Here is a 19,190-nt window from a genome sequence, read left to right as displayed (position 1 = left end):
GGCTCAATTTAAACATTAAGTGTAGACTGGGACTATATGAATAACATTTGGTCTGAAAGGCTATAGAGGAGGCTTTGACATTGGCATGTACTGTCATCACTGGGTCTTTTGGAAGGAAGTTACCTTCTGAAGGGGACCATCTTTCACTGGGAATTACTGCTGCACCAGGATTAAGTTTGTTTTTATATGAACATTTTAGTTTAACATTTGGATTAATCAGATGTCCTCATTTGGATCTTATGACACCATCAAAAGGAGGCACTGATGGGAAAACATGTATCTAATAATGCTTGAAAGGGAACATGTAATGACTTCCTTGCAAGGCACTAACATCCCGTCCTAGAAAAGTCTCGTAGGATTTTGTGAGCGATAGTACTGCTTCCCCTGGCTGTTTATGCAAGGGAGTTAATATACTATTCATCCAGTCCTGGGGACCACACAGAGAAGGGGTACTGGTACACACCTTGACTGTGGCAGTAGCTTGCTAGAGGTCCCCAGGAGAATGAAAGGCTACCTGCCCCGCCCCTTCCCCACAAAGGCTGGCTAGCACACAAGTAGTAGAGGAGCAACCTAATATCACTTGAGGTTTTACTCGGTAGGTTAGAATCATTTTGAACATATAAAAGAATTTCTCACTTACCTCACTGTAATCCCTTGAGGATGCAGCTTCATGGGGAGTGGAATCTTCATGTACCTGTTCTGGTCACAATCTTCCTGAAGTGCTCATAAGGCTTTAATGTGGAGCCAGCCTTTGGAGCAGGAAACCCCCTCATCTTTCAGAATAGAGCCCTTTGCCCTGCCAGAGTAAGGGTCTTTGGGCTGAAAACCAGACAAGCACAATCCCCATTAGACTACACCTGCAAGCTGAGGCAGGCTTGCACAGGAGTGAAGGCTTACAGAAGGGCAGTAACTGTGAGCTTGTCTACACTACCACTTAAGTCAATCTAACTTACATCAAGTGTGAAAAAGCCACTCCCCTAAGTGATGTAAATTAGATTGACTTAAAGCGGTGTCTGTACGTTATGTCAGGAGATGCTCTCCCACCAACACAACGTCCGCCTCTCCTTGAGGTGGAGTAATTAAGCTGATTGGAGAGCACTCTCCCATCAGCACAGCGCACCTTACTGCATCTATACAGCTGTGCGGATATAATGTGGTAGTGAAGACAAGCCCTTGGATACAAACGCTGCAGGAGCCTCTGTATAGGAGAAACGGTCCAGAACTCCCCAGGGGGAAAGAGGCAAAGGAGAAGGGGTTCAATATCTTATTTTTCACTCTGTGTTCAACAATACATTCACACGGCAGGAATTAGTAATTTCTTTTGCCTTTTTGGACCCAGAGTCTCTGGAGTTTGTAAGACTTACCTCTGAGTATCATGAGAATCTGGGGATTCATGTTGGGAGGAAGGAGAGCTGTATAGGAGCTCTGCTTCTTTCCAGAGAGAGCTGAGGACCCACTTCAGTTGCGGGAGGGGGGGGGAGTGTCCAGGTCCTTTAGTTTAAGGGGGATTTCCCTCTCCATTCCACAGAGGAGAGGGAACAGGGCCCCTAAGTTGGCTAGATAGATTTCTCATCTTCAGACTTTCCCCCTGAAATCTCAGAAGCTCCTGATCAGGCTTTTCTGTATTGGAGACTTGGCACTTCAGGCTAGGGTGGAGACCTGACATGCTAGTCTGACTGAGCTCTGTATCCTGGCAGTGAGAGGTTTGGCTGGGAACATGCTAGTCATAATTCACTTTCTGTAGAGCTTGTAAATGTTGCCTCACATAGGGAATATGTCTCCAGGACATAAGGCTGAGATTTAAGCCAGGTGCCTGTAGGACAGCTTTGCACTGCCAGAGTGGGGATGGAGGAGTCTGACAGAGAAGTTGTGCAGCACCACATCCATATAGTTGAAATCACCACTTTTGCATTGGGTAGATAGCAGAGGAGAAGTCACGACTGCCCAAAACCAAAAAAAAATGAAGGTTTTAAAACAAAATGGTCAGAAGAAATTAAGTGCCAATTTGTTCAACTACTGGAGGCAGAAAATCTGGTTGCCTGAGCTGAAGGGCACAGTATGGTCCTGGAGACTCCAGCAACAGCACTGGCCTACCTCTGAATTCCTTATGTGGGGTACCACCTCACTAGTAATGAATGAGGAGCAAAGCAACAGAATTGTAATATCTTGAGATTTCACATTTGGGTACTCCCCCATCTGTGGTTCAGAAAGAATCCAGCAAAAGAGTGGAGGATTTAAAGCTTTATTTGTAGAAACAGTGGACTGCATTAATAGCAGCAAGATTTGCATTGTATTTAAATTCAGCACTAATAATAGGTTAATATTTATTTACATTTAATATTTAAACCAGGACACGCTAAATACAGCTGCAATTTTAGAGCAGAAAGGACAGACACATACAAAAACAAAAAAATCAGACAGACTCAATAGTAAAAATGTCACGATTAATTATTTTGCTCAGACCACTCAGGTGGATTTAGTCCAATGGTGAATTAGAATTTCTTAATCTGATTGGCTGGAAGATTGGATTTGTCCAAGTCATCAAAGTATGGATGGTTCAAGGCCATTTTGCCAGAGATTCTTTTTGCAGGATCATAAATTAACATTTTCTGGGGATAAAAATCATTTAGTTACTTATAAAGCAAGGTTGAGCTTCATCTGCCAATACTTTAATAAAATAGAAAAAGGAGTTCTCCTATATGCAATGACTTCCAAGCTCACTTTAACTAAGAAGCTTCATTTAAAAGGTATTTCAACCTACATCTCAAATACAGCAATTCTTAGAACTTCAAAATATGAGACAAATGCATTCATTTGCCCTCTGGTTTAGTAACCAAGCCACTATGTTTGGTAGTTCACCTGTTTGCATTAGGCATGCTTTTAAAAGTAACTCTGGGTACCTCATGGCAGCCTTTGCCTTAGTTTTAGTTTCCTGATAGTGCAGAATTAACACCCCGCAGAATATCATCAAGTATTCCACGCTTTTTAAGAAGTGCATGAAGAGGCACAATAGTTAATATTTGTTTCCCTAAATTCAGTTATCTTAAACAGATGTGAAGATGACAGTTTGACAGTCAATGTTTGCACTAATACATATAAAATAGTTTGTATTTGTGCACATGAGTGAGCAGTTAAATGTGAAACCCAGTTTGAGAGGTATGCAAGTGTGTTCAATGTAGATGGGGTTAAGACAGACCAGGGATTTTTTGTAAACAGCTTAAAACGGCAAGATTTTGCTCCCACAGAACAAAGATGAAAGATTCAGCACAGATGTTACATACAGTGTATTATTAGTCTCCCCACACTTTTAGTACTAAAGAGAAAAGGAATCATTTTAGTTACTATGGCATTCAAGGGCCTTCTAGGCCACATAAGGAACCATTTATGTTAGATTAAAAACTTAAACTCAGCGGGACAACTCCATGGTATGTCAGTCCCAAAACTAAGACAAGCAGGGCATGGGCCTTTCCTTTGCTGTAACCTCTTTTCAGTTAAAAGGTATGCTTTTGATAGGGAACTCCCAGAGCTCCACTTACCTCTTCCCTCCAAATCCTCCCGACTTCCCTCTCTCTCCAAGTTACCAAGGAAGACAAGGAGCATTGCCTCAAAAGAGCCAATTCAGATTCTGGAAGGTGGGCAGAGGGATAATGGAGGGTCAAGGTACCTACTACAAAATAGCAAGTCCTTGAATATTTTTAAAATGTAATCATTGTCTCTACTGGGAGGTCTCCCACTTTGAATTTCCAAGCCCTGAACTTCATTTGGCTAAACAGTTCTATAAAATAGAAAAGTAAATATTGCTTCTGGCTTTAGAACTTGTGTATCACATTTTAGTCCTAAATAACATGTTACAGCTCAGTTAGATCCCTGAAAAATAGGGTTTTCTAATGAACACTCACAACTATATTAGTTAATTTTGGGAGTTGATGTACTTATGGGAAAAACATCTACAGTAGAACCTCAGAGTTACAGACACCTTGGGAATGGAGGTTGTTCATAACTCTGAAACATTTGTAACTCTGAACAAAACTTTATGGTTGTTCTTTCAAAAGTTTACAACTGAACATTGACTTAATACAGATTTGAAACTTTACTATGCAGAAGAAAAATGCTGCTTTTATCCAGGTTAATTTAAATGAAACAAGTACAGAAATAGTTTCCTTACCTTGTCAAGTCTTTTTTTAATCTTGTCCTTATTTAGTAGTTTACATTTAACACAGTACTGTACTGTACTTGCTTGTTTTAGGGGGGAAGGGGTGGGGGGTGTCTCTGCTCCTGCCCGATTGCGTACTTCTGGTTCCAAATGAGATGTGTGGTTGACTGGTCATTTTGTAACTCTGAGGTTGCACTGCATGTAGCACTACTATTAAATCTATAAGTTAGCTACCAGAAAGCCTTACAAGCCTTGAAGTGCTGACTGCCCAAATATGTAACTCAGATATGAAAGCCATATTGGAAGGCACCGCCAGTTAACTTCTGAGATACAGGAACCTCTCAGACAATTTTACACTCTGTGCTGCTATCTTTCAAGTAGAATCGTCCTGTCTGTTGAGTTTTGACCAGTGACTGTTAAAAGAAATTTAACTGTCTTTTTTGTGTAACTTTAATTGATGAAAAATTTGCTTTTGTCCTGGTATGACTCCAAACTTAGACAATTTTGCTTTATTAGATATCATTAACATATCCCTTTTTACTTCTGATAAGGGAAGTTGAATATGATCAGGGAAGTGATTAAGACTAGAAACATTTCCATCTTCATATCCTAGTTTAACGTATGGCTTTATCTTAGCAAGCTACATTTTGCAGATATGAGTGCCTGAAATCTGAGCTAAATTTGGATTTCAGATTCTTTATCTATTGACACTGTTGGTTGATTTATGAAATGGAGATCACTGTTGGATTATTTGTTAACAAAATTCTCCACTGTGAAATACGTGTCCTATAGTCTTGACACACAAGGTAGTGAGGGAGCCAGCTCGATAGGCATTTTATAAATCTGCACAAATATATGTACACAAATTATGTAACAAAAAAGGTTTCTGCTTTATGATGTGTTTTAGATTCTCACGTATTAAAGATTGTCACTGTCAACAAAGTATTGGTTTGTGCCCTATTTTGCTTCCTTATGCCAGCGCACAGGTTCAACCTTTTTTGACTCATGACCCCCCAAACTTTTCTCTTTTTAGATTTGGAGCTTTCCTCCCCCTCTGTGATTGGGACTTTCCAGTGTAATCTAGATGGAACTGGGGCCATCAGTACTTTCATTCCAATCAAGGGGTTTGTGTTTTAAAGAAAATTAGTGCTTTGATCCTGTTGTCTAACTATGTATAGGCTAGGAAACCTTTTAACACATACATTAATATCCACAAAGTTTTCAGGGCAGTATTTTTCAATCCCAGCATTGAAGAGTCTGCAACCCCATGCGCCAGGTCACAACGCCACTCACTCAATTTGGCCTGGCCACCCCTCCGTTATTATAAGTTCTGCTTGTTTTACATTAGAAGTCTGGGTACTCTTTAAGCTGGAAGACTGATGACTGCAGAACTAGTTAAATACTGATCACACAAGAGAGGGATTTTTAAAAACTCTTATTAGTGAGATTACAGAGAAAGGAAGACCTTGTTAAAGATTCATCACCCTTACTCTTTCATTTAATGTTTTTGTGGTCACAGGTCATCCTAAAAAAAGTGAGGGAAGACCGAGGCCTTCATATCAACTTAAGCTGCACTGGTGAAGCGAATCTACAGTAGGGATTTGTAGATGAACTACACACTACCACTGCCAAGTGCTGTGTTGTTCCACAGAGGTATTGAGATCAACGTCTCAAGATTCAGGAAAAAGTTGGCACTTTTTCCCCCACACCCCACATTTGAAATGCAGGTCTTCCCTCCCTTCTTTGTTAGAGAGCCACAGAAAAATCCCAGAAGGCTATGAATAGTTACATCACACAGGGCTGCAACCTGAGCTGCAGCCTTTCATCCCCACTAAGGGAATAAAGGATGCCAAGTCTAAGGCTGTCCAATAATCCTAGGTTACAGCATTATTGATTTCTAAAGATTTTGCTAAGGCCCTCCAAAGAGGCAAATGAAAACCTGATATTTTCCATATGAAAAAAGTAGAAAGGCAGGATTCTCCCACCCCGCCCCAAATTTAATCCAGTGTTTTACAGATTGTAAAGAGTAGGGGAAGGGTTGGGCTTGCAGTTCTAAGTATGACAAACTGAGGAACTGGTTTTGAAATGTACAAATGGTTTTGAATTTTACTTAAAAAAAAAAAAAAAAAAAAAAAAAAAGACAATTCCAGCAGTACAATTCCACAAACCAAACATTGGTTCAATATAACTTTAAAAGTGCAATCAGATAAAGCAGGTACATCGCTAACACACCTGATTACCATCCAACTAATGACCAGGGTGGCCCCAGCTTACTTTGCAAGATCGGAATGCAAGGTTGCTATGAATTCCTCTTGTTGTGTAAAGAGCTGAACAAGTCCAACCATGGCAGAGAAGCTGAATCTTTTGGCCCAGAGGTAAGAGTGCATACAAAACACTCAATAGATCTTATTCAAAAAAGTCCAAGCTAAAGGATGACTCAGGATAAATAGAATGCTATAACAAACTATAATTTGGCCAAGAAACTAGGAATTCAATGTATAGCCCGGAAGAGCCATGTAGTCTTCAATGACAAGTATTTAAAACCTCAGGTTTAAGTTGCCTCTCTGACTCACTAATATAAAACAAGCTCTGGCTGCCCTCTTGCTTACCTATAGCTATGAAGGTGAGATCAAGTGATTATTCTAATAGTCCAGAGACCAAAGTTTGCTATCCATCAAGGAAGCAGAATGGATAAATATGTTAATTAGGCACAGTTACTAAACTCCCAGCAAGCTGCCTGCACGGCCTTTACTATTGCAGAATTTAAGCACCTTTGCATTATAGTTATACCAAGATGGATTAAGTTGGTTTTAGATACCTTAGAAGACACCAGGTACTTTTAACCCCCAATAGCCTCCTTGAGAAGATACTTAGAAGAAAAGGCCACTTACAGAGAGTAAATCTAGTCCATCTTCATCTAGGTTTTTGACGTGAGACGCCAGACTGCCAGGTTTCCACTTGGGGAATGTGTTCTTATAGTCTTGCAAGGATTCCACTTCGGGCCACACCTCATTGTTGGGTGTCCCTAAAGCTCTACAAAAGAATAAGCAAAGAGCTGATAATTTGTATTCGAGCAATTGTATTAGAATGTTATGCAGAGTATAGCTTCATAAAGCATTCTTTGCATTACTATGTATTTAGCAAAAATTTTGTCTTAAATACCTGAAGATTCTGAAGAGTTGATCAATTTCAGAGTCTCCATGAAAGAGTGGTTTCTTAGTTGCTATTTCAGCAAATATGGTACCTATGCTCCAGATATCTACAGGAGTTGAGTAACGAGCAGATCCTAGCAACACCTCTGGAGATCTGTACCACAGTGTCACTACCTATTGCACAAGGAAATTCTTATTTGTAATTTATAGTTGCATTAAATCTTCTAGCTGGTTGTATAAAAGTATGGCTCTTCATCTTCCAGTGGGAAAATTGTTCCAAATATATTAATTCTTTTAATAAAATATAACCAGAACTGTTGCCAATTAACTACTACAAGTGGAACCTATTGATTTATTTGGAATAGCACTATCTGCAGTAATTACACCCTGCTCTCTTTGAGGACTGGATATGTTTGTATGTTTAACAGCCAGGAACAAACAAATTTAACTATTTTTGTTAGCATTTTGACAGAAAGTCACGCTCTGTATGTTTGTTATGATCCATGGCAGAACTCCCATTGATTCCAATGGGAGTTTTTTTAGATGATGTAGTTCAGAGCACCTCAGAGTAAGTGGAAAAAATAAACTTGAAAAAGTCAGTTTAAAAGTTATAAGTACCACCTACTCTCAAGATTCATCCCTCAACCTACCATTTTATTACAACCACACTGTTGTCACGCTTATCAAAACGTGTCTATCAGAGTAAAAGAGAAATGACTACAGTGAAGCTGCCACTGTCAAATGCACAAATTGAAATTGAAAAAGTAGTCTCACTGCTATAGTCATCTTTTTGAAATGTAATGTTAAGATAAAGTTTTCAGAATAATTCTTTTCTTAGTAAACAGTATCCTTTTAGCTACTTCATATTAGCAGTTAGCATTTCGTCAAAGAAGCTATTAATGAAGAGAGAGTAACTGGAATGTGAGTTATTTATTATACGCATTATCATAGTGCCTACGAACCCTCGTTGTGTCACTTATGGGAAAAAAACACTGCAATTCACTTACTTCATGTGTATATACCCGGACAGGGATCCCAAAGGCTCTGGCCAGTCCAAAATCTGCTAATTTAATTACTCCTTTATCATCTATTAACAAGTTTTGAGGCTTTAAGTCTCTGTGCAGAACCCTTCTTGAATGACAGAATACAATACCTTGCAGGATTTGGTATAGGTAACTCTGCAGGAGTGAAATAAGAGAAGGGAAAAAAATAAAATTAGCTTTACTGCAAACTACTGTTCTGCATCATGTGGCACTATTTGCTTATGTCAGATCTGCCACTAGAGTTGACATACTATAGAAATGGTCAGCTAAGAGCCATAACGTTGTAAACAGTAAGTAAACTTTACACAATTCTCTTCATGAAGGCAACATTGTTATGATTAATGCAAAAAAGATATGTAACAGAGTTGTCCATTATTCAAATGCTTGTATTAGAACTAAGTCATTTTTAGGTTTTGAAATACATCTAAAAAAATTTGAGGGTGCACTAGACAAAGAATGTCAGATTTAAGATTCAGAAGGTCCATTCCTTAATGATACCAGCAAATTGTTCCCAAGTCTCCCCTCCTTAGGGGTGAAAGGAAAGAAACATCAAAAGCAGTCATGCAGTTTGAAGTATTATTTAAAAAAAAACAAACAAAGAAACAAAACAGATGTTTCCAGCATGGCAGATTTCACAGTTTGCTCTTTCCATATATATCTTTAAAATACAAGATGAAGTTTATAGTGACACCGATAGTTACTATATTGACTCCTTACCTTAACAAGCATGGAATCTACATACTGGCCAGATGGAATAGAGTCCAAATATTTTTTGAGATCCATAGAAAGGAATTCAAAGATGAGGTACAGTCTTGAATCTTGCATAAGCACATCCTGAAGACTAATGAAAAATATATCTATGATACATTAACTCAATACTACACCTCCCCTGAAAGCCTTACACAGATGCAAGCTGACATTACTGCTCAAGCACTTTTCCAAGAATCTCAAAGCTTAGAATTGCTTAGCACTTCCCCAGCTGAGGCTATTCCTCCACATTGTCACAAAGTCACTGGTTTTCTCTTGGCTTTCATCTGAGCTGGCATGAGTCAAGGTTATTTAGCCTCTCAGCAGTATTGTCAAGCAATGAGATTCAGTGCAATTTGAGAGATCAGGCACATGTGAAGTTATTAATGAAACTGGTAGTGCCAGGCCAACATGAAACTAAGAATTCAATCTGCTAGGCAGGAGGGAACAGTGCTCTATCATCATCCAGAAAAAGATTCTGGGAAGCAGATGCACTCAAAAAAAGGACGGGGCTCTCTTTTTAAAAATGGCAAACAAGGTACTAGTGAAACTTCTGAAAATAAGTAAAGGCCCTATCTAACTTCCACTGAAGACAATTACTTCCATAGGAGTTTGATCAGTGCCTAAATAACTATATTATGGGCCCAATCTCACTGAGCTCTACGTAAGCAGACTCCTATTTCAGTGGTACTCCATGTGAGAGAAGTGGTCTACATGTGGACAGCTCAGTGAAAGATTGGAACCTAAAATAGGACTTGTAATTTAGCGGTTTTTATGCTCCCCTTCCAAATAAGAAAACAAGATGTGGATTGTGATTTGAACCTACACACAAGACAAAGACATCTTTAATCTTAACTGGTGAGCATCTCTATCAACTAAAGCCCCAGTTAAGCCAAATAGGATCTGAATACCCGATGAGGAGTAAGTGAATATTTTAGAGGCAAAATATATTAAATGGTTTTCTAAGGCCAAGCAATTCTACTATAAATTCAAAGATTTCCAATACCCAAAATTTTAATTACAGCTCTCAGATTTGTACTAATTATGAAAGTGCACTATCAAACAGATATATATTTTAAAATATCGGCCGCAAAAACAAAGCAAACCCTTCAGACAGCCAGGACTCAAGCAAAACCATGTTAGTGATCAGTCACTCAGGTCAGTTAAGTTACTTGCAGTTTTGAAGTATCAGGAGATCCTCATGGCTCACTGCATAACACAGCATAAACTGATTCCAGAAGGGAGCCATAAAATCATAGAAATGTAGGGCTGGGACCTCAAAAATTCATCTAGTTCAGCACTTTGCACTGAAGCAGGACCAAACAGCCTGACAGGTGTTTGTCTAACCTATTCTTAAAAACCTTCAATGATGAGGATTCCACAGTCGCCCTTGGATGTGTATTCCATACTATACTAATAGTCATAAAAGTTTTTCCTAATACCGAACCTAAATCTCCCTTGATGAAGATTAAGCCAATTACTTCTTGTCCTACTTTCAGTAGACATGGAGAACAATTTATCACTACCATGTTTGTAACAACCCTGATCATACTTGAAGATTTATCAGGTTCCCACTCAGTTTCCCCCCCACTCCCCTCAAGAAAAAAAAAAAAAAAGCCTAATTTTAACTTTTCCTCATAGGTCAGATTTTGTAAACCTTTTATAATTTCTGTTGCTCTCCTCTAGACTCTCTCCAGTTTGTCCACATCTTTCCTAAAAATGTGGCACCAAGAACTGGACACAGTATTCCAGCTAAGGCCTCCCCAGTGCCAAGTAAAGCAGGACAATTACATCCTGTGTCTTACATATGACACTCCTGTTAATACACCCCAGAATATGAGCCTTTTTTGCAACTGCATCATATTCAATCCGTGATCCACTATAACCCCCAAATCGTTGGCAGCAGTACTACCATTTAGCCAGTTATTCCCCATTTTGTAGTTGTGCATTTGATTTTTCCTTCTTAAGTGAAATATTTTACACTTGTCTATAATGAATTTTATCTTTTGACATCCATTTCTATTTAGCTGGAAAAAGGATCGCTATGCTGTACAGATTCCAAAGTGACAAATGAGAATCTTGGAAGATTCCCAAAGCGGTGGGTGGAGGAGGGAGTGGGAAGAAGAGCAGAAAGACACTAAGTAATAAGGATGTGCAGAGGAAAAAGTCATTATCTGGGGCTGTATGGAAGATTTGTAGCTATGAGAAATTCAGCCTGAAGCAAAAGCAAGGCCCTCCTCTTTCACTGAGAGTGTTTAATAATCAGATTTGACATGAGAGGAGAGAGGGAGCCCTTCCCAACAGAGAAATTGGCTTAAATCTGATAATATTGCATGCATACCAGACTATATTGGGATGGTGTAGCTCTTTTAGTAAAGAAATTTCTCTGATTGCTGTACTGGGAACACCTTCTTCCTCACTTTCTAGTCGAATTTTCTTCATGGCAACCACCTGGCCTGTGGATTTGTGTCGACCCTTATACACAACACCATAGGTACCTGACCACACACAAACAAAAACAAACAAACAAAAAAAAAAGTTGGCACACACTAAACCACACTGTGAACTTTTAAGAACAGATCAAGTCATGTGTAGTCATTTCAGATGAAACAAGGCTTTGTTCTACATAAAGAATCACTGCAATGAAACCAGACACTTCAATCTGGATAAGGTTAGTATTTCATTTTCTGTATCTATGCTATCAGTGAAGTTTTATGTGCTGCATGCCAGAAGTGGATAGTGCCATTAATGGCCAGAAAAGGGGTGTTTTTGGCAGCTGGGAAAGACAGATTAAAACTTTGGGATTACTTCCACAAATCAAATTCTGAGCCATATAGAGAATATCTGAATTTTGAGGAAGCTAGTTTTTTTTTAAAACTGGGATTTTTGTACTTTTGTTCCTGATAAAGTTAGCTTTGTTATGCTAAAATGAAAGTTGTACAAAGAGATATTGTTAAAAGGTGGCCTGTTTTCATACTTTTCTTGAAGCATTTTTAAATCTTTGCTTTTTAAATTGGAGCTGATACACAAGATTGAAATTCTTTAACAGGAAAACAAACCCATATTTTTAAAAAGACCTTTGCATATATGCTTATGTAATACTTCAGAAGGCTCATAACTTCATACAGTACAGTATGTAAGTATTTTACAACAGTGATTTCCCATAACAAGCAGATTTACAAAAGTGAATAGACTCTAGGTTTAGCCATTCTCTCTCATAAGGCCAGAGACAATTTGTTGCAAAGTCTCATTAGGCCAAAGAACTTAGTGCAAAATCTCAAGTCAACATAAAATCTGGAGTTTATGGAAAGATAGTATATAATCTTCTACTTTATGAAGTGATCTCTCACTGCTTAAACTAACTTTAACTAAAGCACAAAGAATGTGGATAATACCTGCACAGAGGAACTCAATACGCAGCACAAAAGTGATCTCCTTCCACAGCAATGTGCTATTGTGTGTGCGTTACAATAGACTAACATTACTTCTGCAAAGCAGTGCCATTGACTTAGCATCTTCACAGTTAAATGAAAGGTATCAGATCACACTACTTCCACAGGCAGGATGTAGTCCAGAGCCAGGATATACCAGAAACTGATACTACTCCTCTTCTACATGTGCCCCCAGAAGAGAATGTAAACAGAACACAACTGCTTTTATGCCACAGCACAATCTGTGGCCCAACCAATGCATCAAATTTTAAGGGAGCCAAAAGGTCTTGAACTGTATAGGGGCAGACCTCAAAGCCTACAGTCTGTTCTCCTCCCACTCTTCTCAGGGTTAGGGGTGGAATACAATCTGAGATGCGCACAGATAATCCTCAACATGAATGCAGGCAACTGACACCACAGGTAGAAGATTGCACTTAATCCATTGGCACCATACAAAGATGCTTGAATGCACTTGTGCACTCATTTATTTTGATGAGCCACAGATTCTTCTGGTCAGATCTCACTTTGTGGCTCTGTACAGACTCATCCAGGAGCTTAAGTGTACTAAGACATGATATAGCTCCAGAATAAGCTTCCTTCAGTGTCTAACAAATTGATAAGTAAAATTACATAGTGGAAAGGATCATCGAGCAAGTGTTACTCACCTTCACCAATCTTCTCTATCTTTGTGTAGTCATCCATTGCTATTTGTTAGGATTGCCTTGAAATGAGTGGGGGAAGGGAGGGGAGAGACAACAAAACGAGAGGTAAGTGGTTGCTATCCTAAACGCAGAATACAAAGGAGCCATTGAATATATGGCTGGTCCGTGGACACCAATATATATTATATAGTGAGACATTAGATTAGTTTGGGAAGGTTCTGAATGTGCACATAAGCTTTGTATCCTGCTTCAACTTGGATTCATCCAACTCAGTTATGACAAAGTAGCAGGGAAGACATTTCCCTTACTATTCACTCCTCCACCTTCATGACAAAGCAAAAAACCCCAAAACAGCGTTTATTCAGGGTTCTAACCATTCACAACAGTGTAAGACTTTAGGATAGGCGGTGGAGGTGCATAACAGGGACGCAGTGATCGTGAGACAAGAAGTTACTGTTAAACAACTATAGTTCTTTGAGTGTTGCCTCTGCATATTCATACTTGAGAGCTGTGAGTTTGGAATTTTCTAGCTGTGTCCACAGGGGTCTGTCACCCTTCCTCTCACATCATGGTCAGAAGATATAAATGGAAGAGTGGCCCCCAATTGACCCTTAGTTTCTTTTGATTGCTGACATGAGGACAGGCTTACACCACAAGTGGAAATAGGCAGAGACCCCTCATAGAAGAAAAATTGCATTTTTTGGTATGTAAATAGTTGGGGGTGGGAAATAGACATTATACTTTGTCAATTTTTTTCTTTTTGCTTCGCATTTGACAGCACTTTGCAGTGCTATCACCAAGGGCAGTGAAATGGTTGGACACCAGCAGGAGGAAGAAACAATGAACAGAGAGGAGGCAGGAACCTTAACAGTAGGGAGGAGAGCGAAACATATTGGGAGTGAAGAGGGAATAATGGGAAGCATAAGAGAGGCTGCCCCAAGAGTAAAAAGAAAAGGAGTACTTGTGGCACCTTAGAGACTAACCAATTTATTTGAGCATAAGCTTTTGTGAGCTATCGGATGCACCCCAAGAGTGCTCCCCACCATGTACCCACCCAAAGGTCCTGCTTCCTTTGTCCCCAAGGTGATTAAATTCACTCACAGTAAAGAACCTGTACTTTATACTTTAATAGTCTGACATTTAATCAATAGAGATATATGAATATTTTCTCTAATACACAGTAAAGAGGGGCCCTGAACATATTTGCATTGATAAGAAAAGTCACAATAGTAAAAACCTCAAGCACCACTACTGTCCTAGACTAAGGTGAAGGTAGAGGAGGAAGATTCTTAGGGACAAGGATACTGGGAGAAGTTTAAACACATGATGGAGATGTCATACATAATTTTCTGTACAACTTCTCAATCCATTTCATCTGACACTGCTAACCAGAGACATTAAGTTTGGAAAGAATTTAATGTATCATTATTGGCATTTACCTGATTTACTTTGATACAATTTGATAAAGAAGTAAACAGTTAAATCTGTAGATGGGGAAGGGAGGAAAGGGAAGGAGAATCAGACCCATGGGTGAGTATTGTTCAAACAACTTTACTACAACAATGAAGATTGTTTTCAAACTGATGTGGTAATAGTACACCCTTAACACAAGTTATTTCAAGGGCTCACAAAATAAATCTCTACATAGTTTGACAGGCTCATTCTCTGAAGTCTTCTAGAGGAAGAAACTTTTTTTTTTAAGAATGTCTTGGGGGTGGCTATGAGGTTGGTAACCTGATCACCCAACATTTTAATTTGGGTTTAAAAAGGGGGTGGGGAGGCAGGGTAGAAGAGTTAAAAAAATAAGTAATTCTGCCCAAAGACAATTTTACTACAAACATATGAGAATACAGTAAAAGAAAAACTCTTTGGGGCAGAGGCCTTTCCATCATGTGTCTATGTGCCATGAATTCCTACAGTGTTTTCATACAAAGTTATCACATTAACATTCATATAGTGTTTTAAAATAATGTTACCAGTTACATTATGAAAACTGAAAGTGTTTTAAGATGCAGTATCAACCTGACAGTTTAAAGAAGTCATTCAGATACTATTCCTGCTCAGGAATCCCAGTGCGGTTTATGGTTTTATTTACATTTTCCTAATTTAACTCTTGCTCTTCTGTGCTGTTGTATTAGAAAAAACACACCACGCACAAGAAGCTTTCTATGAGCAGGGAAAGAGTGAAGCTGACTATAAACAAATGCTCAAAGAAGACAAACTAAAGTATTTCCCCTTTCTAATCTCTGTCAATTAACATTATTTGGTCATTACTTTTTATCTACTAGCAGTGAGTTCAGACAGAAGTGTGTTAGTTTTAGGGTGCTCCACTTAGTGACTGGTATATTTGTCAGCGATTGTGGTGTTTGTTTACCTTCGCATGGTTTGAGCTAGAAAGCTTAATTTTCTGTTAAAATTTCCGGGCCTCGTTGGCCGGATGTGGTTACAAGTAAGGCCAGGGATTTAGCATCTTTCAAAAGAACAAGTGGATTTTAAAATTTTAAACACACTCCTCCTGCTACACTCCATTAATATGGGTGCATTTAACATATGAAACGGACGTGCAATTTGCTCCTACTCTTAGCAACAGTTGCCTCTGCCATTAGCCCTGGGAAGGCAACACGTAACTGAGCAAGAGCCGGGCGCCGGAAGGCCGCACGGCAGAGATACAGGAGGCTTGAAATGAAACAGGAGGACCCAGCGGCTGCCCTTGCCAGACAGCTGCCAGTGCCCATCGCCCCAGGGGCCGCCGCCGGCTCCTTCGCTGCTTGGCTCTGAATGCACGGAAACAGAGGCGATGCCCTGGCGCGGCCCGGCGCCAGCCACCCGGTCTCCGGCCTGCCATCCTGCCGGTGGGGGCCGGGGAGAGAGGGGCCCTTTCCTCCCCCACTGCCCACCCCCGCTCAGGACGGGGGGGACCGATCCCCCGGATTCCTGCCCAGGAGCCGGCTCAAGCCCCCTCTGCCCAGGCAAGTCACCAGGCGGAGAGGCGCCCTGCCTCCTAAACAGCCCCCGGTACAAGCCCCCCCGCACCTCGCCGCCCTGGGCCCTGGGCCCGGGCCCCGACCCCGCGCCTCACCTCGCCTCACCCCGCGGGCCCGGGCTCGAGCAGCCGCTCGGTCACTCACCTCCCTCCCTTGCTGCAAGAACAACCCCACACACCGAGCCACGGTAAGAGGACGCTGCAAGCGCCACTGCGGGGCCGATTCGAACTAACCGCGCGAAGCCGCCCCCGCTCCACCAATAGCGTCGCGTCGAGATATTCAAAGGGGCCAATCAGCAGGCACGCCTGGGCAGGCGCCAAACACAAGCTGAAAGGCGGTCTTCGGGGAGAAGCGCGGCCGGGCTCGTCAACCTGCAAATGCTTTTGAGCGTCCCACTGATTTCTAATACGAAGGCGAGGAGCAGGTATTGTAATGTGGGCGGGTCCTTTCAAAACTCAAGAAAGTCTTACTGGTACTTCCACCAGCACTTACAGGTGCCAAGGCTCCTTCCTTTGGGCTTTATTTAAAGAGAGTCTTTAAAGTCTGCCCTTCCTGCGATGAAGGATTTTCCTGGGTGTTTCAGTGAGATATCATCAATTTACCTCAGACTTTTTGTACTTTATGTGAATGATCACAGCACCTCCACGTCTGTCATAGGCCAGATAAATGCAACAAACTAGTAATAGAGATGCCAGCTATATTCCCTGGACCCCCTCCTCTTTCATGCTCATCGGTGCAGGATCTGACACCTCCCAATCAGTTATCTTTGCAGCACTCCTAAAGTAGGACAATATTGTCACTCAGTAAAATGGTTTCAGACTGTTTAGGCTGATGCACCCATCTATGTACTTTTCATGAGACCATCCTTTGGCACATAGAACCATAAGGTCAGAAGGGGCTGCAAGGGTCATCATGCTGTAAAATGCTCAGGGAGATTAGAAAGGCTACAAAAACAGAAAACCCAATAATAATGGTGGATTTCAACTATCTCCATATTGTCTGGGAACATGTGACCTCAGGACAGGATGCAGTGATAAAATTTCTAAACACCAATAATGACTGCTTCTTGCAGCAGCTAGTCTTGGAACCTAAAAGGCAGAAGTGACTTGTGGGGTGGGTCATGTGCTCCCCTCACCCCCATTTCTGCCAAGGTTTATATCCACCGGAGACATGGGAGTCCTCCCCAGGTTGCAGGGCAGAGGCTGGGGGCTGGCTGCTAGATGAGATGTACAGCCAACTTCTCCCCTCCTCACACAGGCCTGGGCTTGGCAAACCTGCTGTGGCACTTCCCCTGGGTGGATAGGGCATCTGGCAGCTGGGCTCCAGGCTCACTTGCTGCTCTTGTCAGCATCCACAGCACCACTCTCCCGCTCACCTCCTCTGCACACCGCTGGCTCCTGCCCCCTCCCACATGCACACAGCTGGCGCTAGCCCTCAGTGCCCAGCTTCTCATTCCTACCTTCCCTGCACACAGATGGCTCCTGCCCTTCCCCCCAGTACATAGCTGGCTGTAGGTGTGCACCTCACATTTGGTTCCCACATAGAGTTGACCTTGGCCCAGCTGCCTGCAGGCTCAGAGTGGTTCCCTCACAGCTAGCGCCTCTCCCCAACCCTCCTGCATGCAGGTCACTCTATGCTTTTACTGTCAGTGCCTACAGCTCCTGTCCCCCATGCCCTGAATAATGCTGCTGGTGCTGGGCTCTCCACATTACTCAACAGCTGCTCCCCGCCTACCTTCCCCAGAAAGTGACTCGCGTGCTGCAGCTTTCTCCCTTCATGTGTCTTCCCCAGGCACTGGCTTCCTTGCCTGCCCAGAGCAATCCCTAACACCAGCTGTGCTGGAGGCTGATGGGGTTGGTGCTGAGAGAGCCAGAGCTGCGGCTGGTCCTATTGGCATATGCCAGCGACATGCTCCTCGTGGTCCTGTACTTGGGCGACCTGGTGTGCACGGGTGGAGACTTGCCAGGCCGTCTACTCGGCAGCCGCTTCTGCCCAGGTCAGCTGAGTCAAGAGCTCTGGCCTGGTGGTCAGGGATGGGTGGCAGGTGAGCTCCCTCCCACCCGCGCTTCAGGCCATCTGGCGGAGCACGGGTCTGCTGCTCTATATCAGTATTTACCTTTCTGCCACGCATCCGTCTCTGCTGGAGAACTGGCAAGGTTTAGAGGGCAGGATGGCAGAGTGGCTCTGGAGATGGACAGGACTACTCTAGTGCCTCTCCCTCTGAGGGAGGGCAGTGGTGCTCAATCAGCTAGTCCTGTCCATGCTCTGGCACCAGCTCAACACCCTGGTCCTGGCCCCAGGCTTCCTGGCCAACCCCCGAATACTGATTCTGGAGTTCTACTGGCCAGGACTGCACTGGGTCTCTGCAGAGGTCCTCCACCTGTCCCTGGAGGAGGGAGGGCAGAGCCTGAAGTGCCTGCGCACTCAGGTCCACATCTTCCTCCACCTCCAGGCCCTGCAGAGGCTCCTTTAGATGCCGGTAGTCTAGCATGGAACGTAGAGGTGCACGACTTCCTGCACCGCTTCTGAGGGCTCCGATACAACCGGCAGCTCCTTTATCTCCATCTGAGAGGTCTTCAGCGAGATCTCTCCAGGTTGCAGGTCTTCTACCAGGACCTCCTCCACACCTGGAAACTGCTCTCAATGACCAGGTCCATGGCAGCCACCGAGGGGGCAGATCTTCTCATGGAGCCCCTGCTACACAACCCCCAGCTTCATATGGAGCCCCTGCTACACAACCCCCAGCTCTGTGCGCAGGTGGCGGAGTCCCCCTTGAAGTGCCAGAGGTTGGTCCTGGCAGAAGTCACCAGAGTCGGAGACCTCCTGGACTATGACCAGGGAGACTGGCTGGATCCCCTGACGCTCACTCGACACATGGGGGTCTCCAGCCCTTGTACTCCCCGGCGCGTACTTCAGGAGGTGAGGGCTGCTTTACCACCCACTGCTTGGGTTTTCCTTGACCAGGTCCTGTGGGAGGGCACCCCCACCCACTCACCACCCCAGGCCCTCCGGAACTTT

At 42.5% G+C, this 19,190-nt stretch overlaps 1 protein-coding gene across 1 annotated transcript; it reads right to left on the bottom strand.

Moving 5' to 3' along the window:
* Positions 1-2,226: 2,226 nt before the first annotated feature.
* Positions 2,227-16,521, bottom strand: CDK1 (cyclin dependent kinase 1). Its single transcript, XM_007054835.4, has 8 exons — positions 16,317-16,521; positions 13,192-13,247; positions 11,437-11,593; positions 9,066-9,189; positions 8,313-8,483; positions 7,316-7,479; positions 7,045-7,186; positions 2,227-2,609 (listed from the first exon to the last, which is right to left on the bottom strand). Exons 2-8 carry the CDS (start codon positions 13,226-13,228, stop codon positions 2,493-2,495), a joined length of 912 nt encoding a protein of 303 aa, XP_007054897.1. The 5' UTR covers positions 13,229-13,247; positions 16,317-16,521; the 3' UTR covers positions 2,227-2,492.
* Between the last annotated feature and the right edge of the window lie 2,669 nt (positions 16,522-19,190).

The sequence above is a fragment of the Chelonia mydas genome, chromosome 7, assembly GCF_015237465.2.
Source record: "Chelonia mydas isolate rCheMyd1 chromosome 7, rCheMyd1.pri.v2, whole genome shotgun sequence".
Taxonomy (NCBI): domain Eukaryota; kingdom Metazoa; phylum Chordata; order Testudines; family Cheloniidae; genus Chelonia; species Chelonia mydas.
The sequence above is the reverse complement of the archived record's forward strand: the minus strand, read 5'-3'. Positions and strand labels throughout refer to the sequence as shown.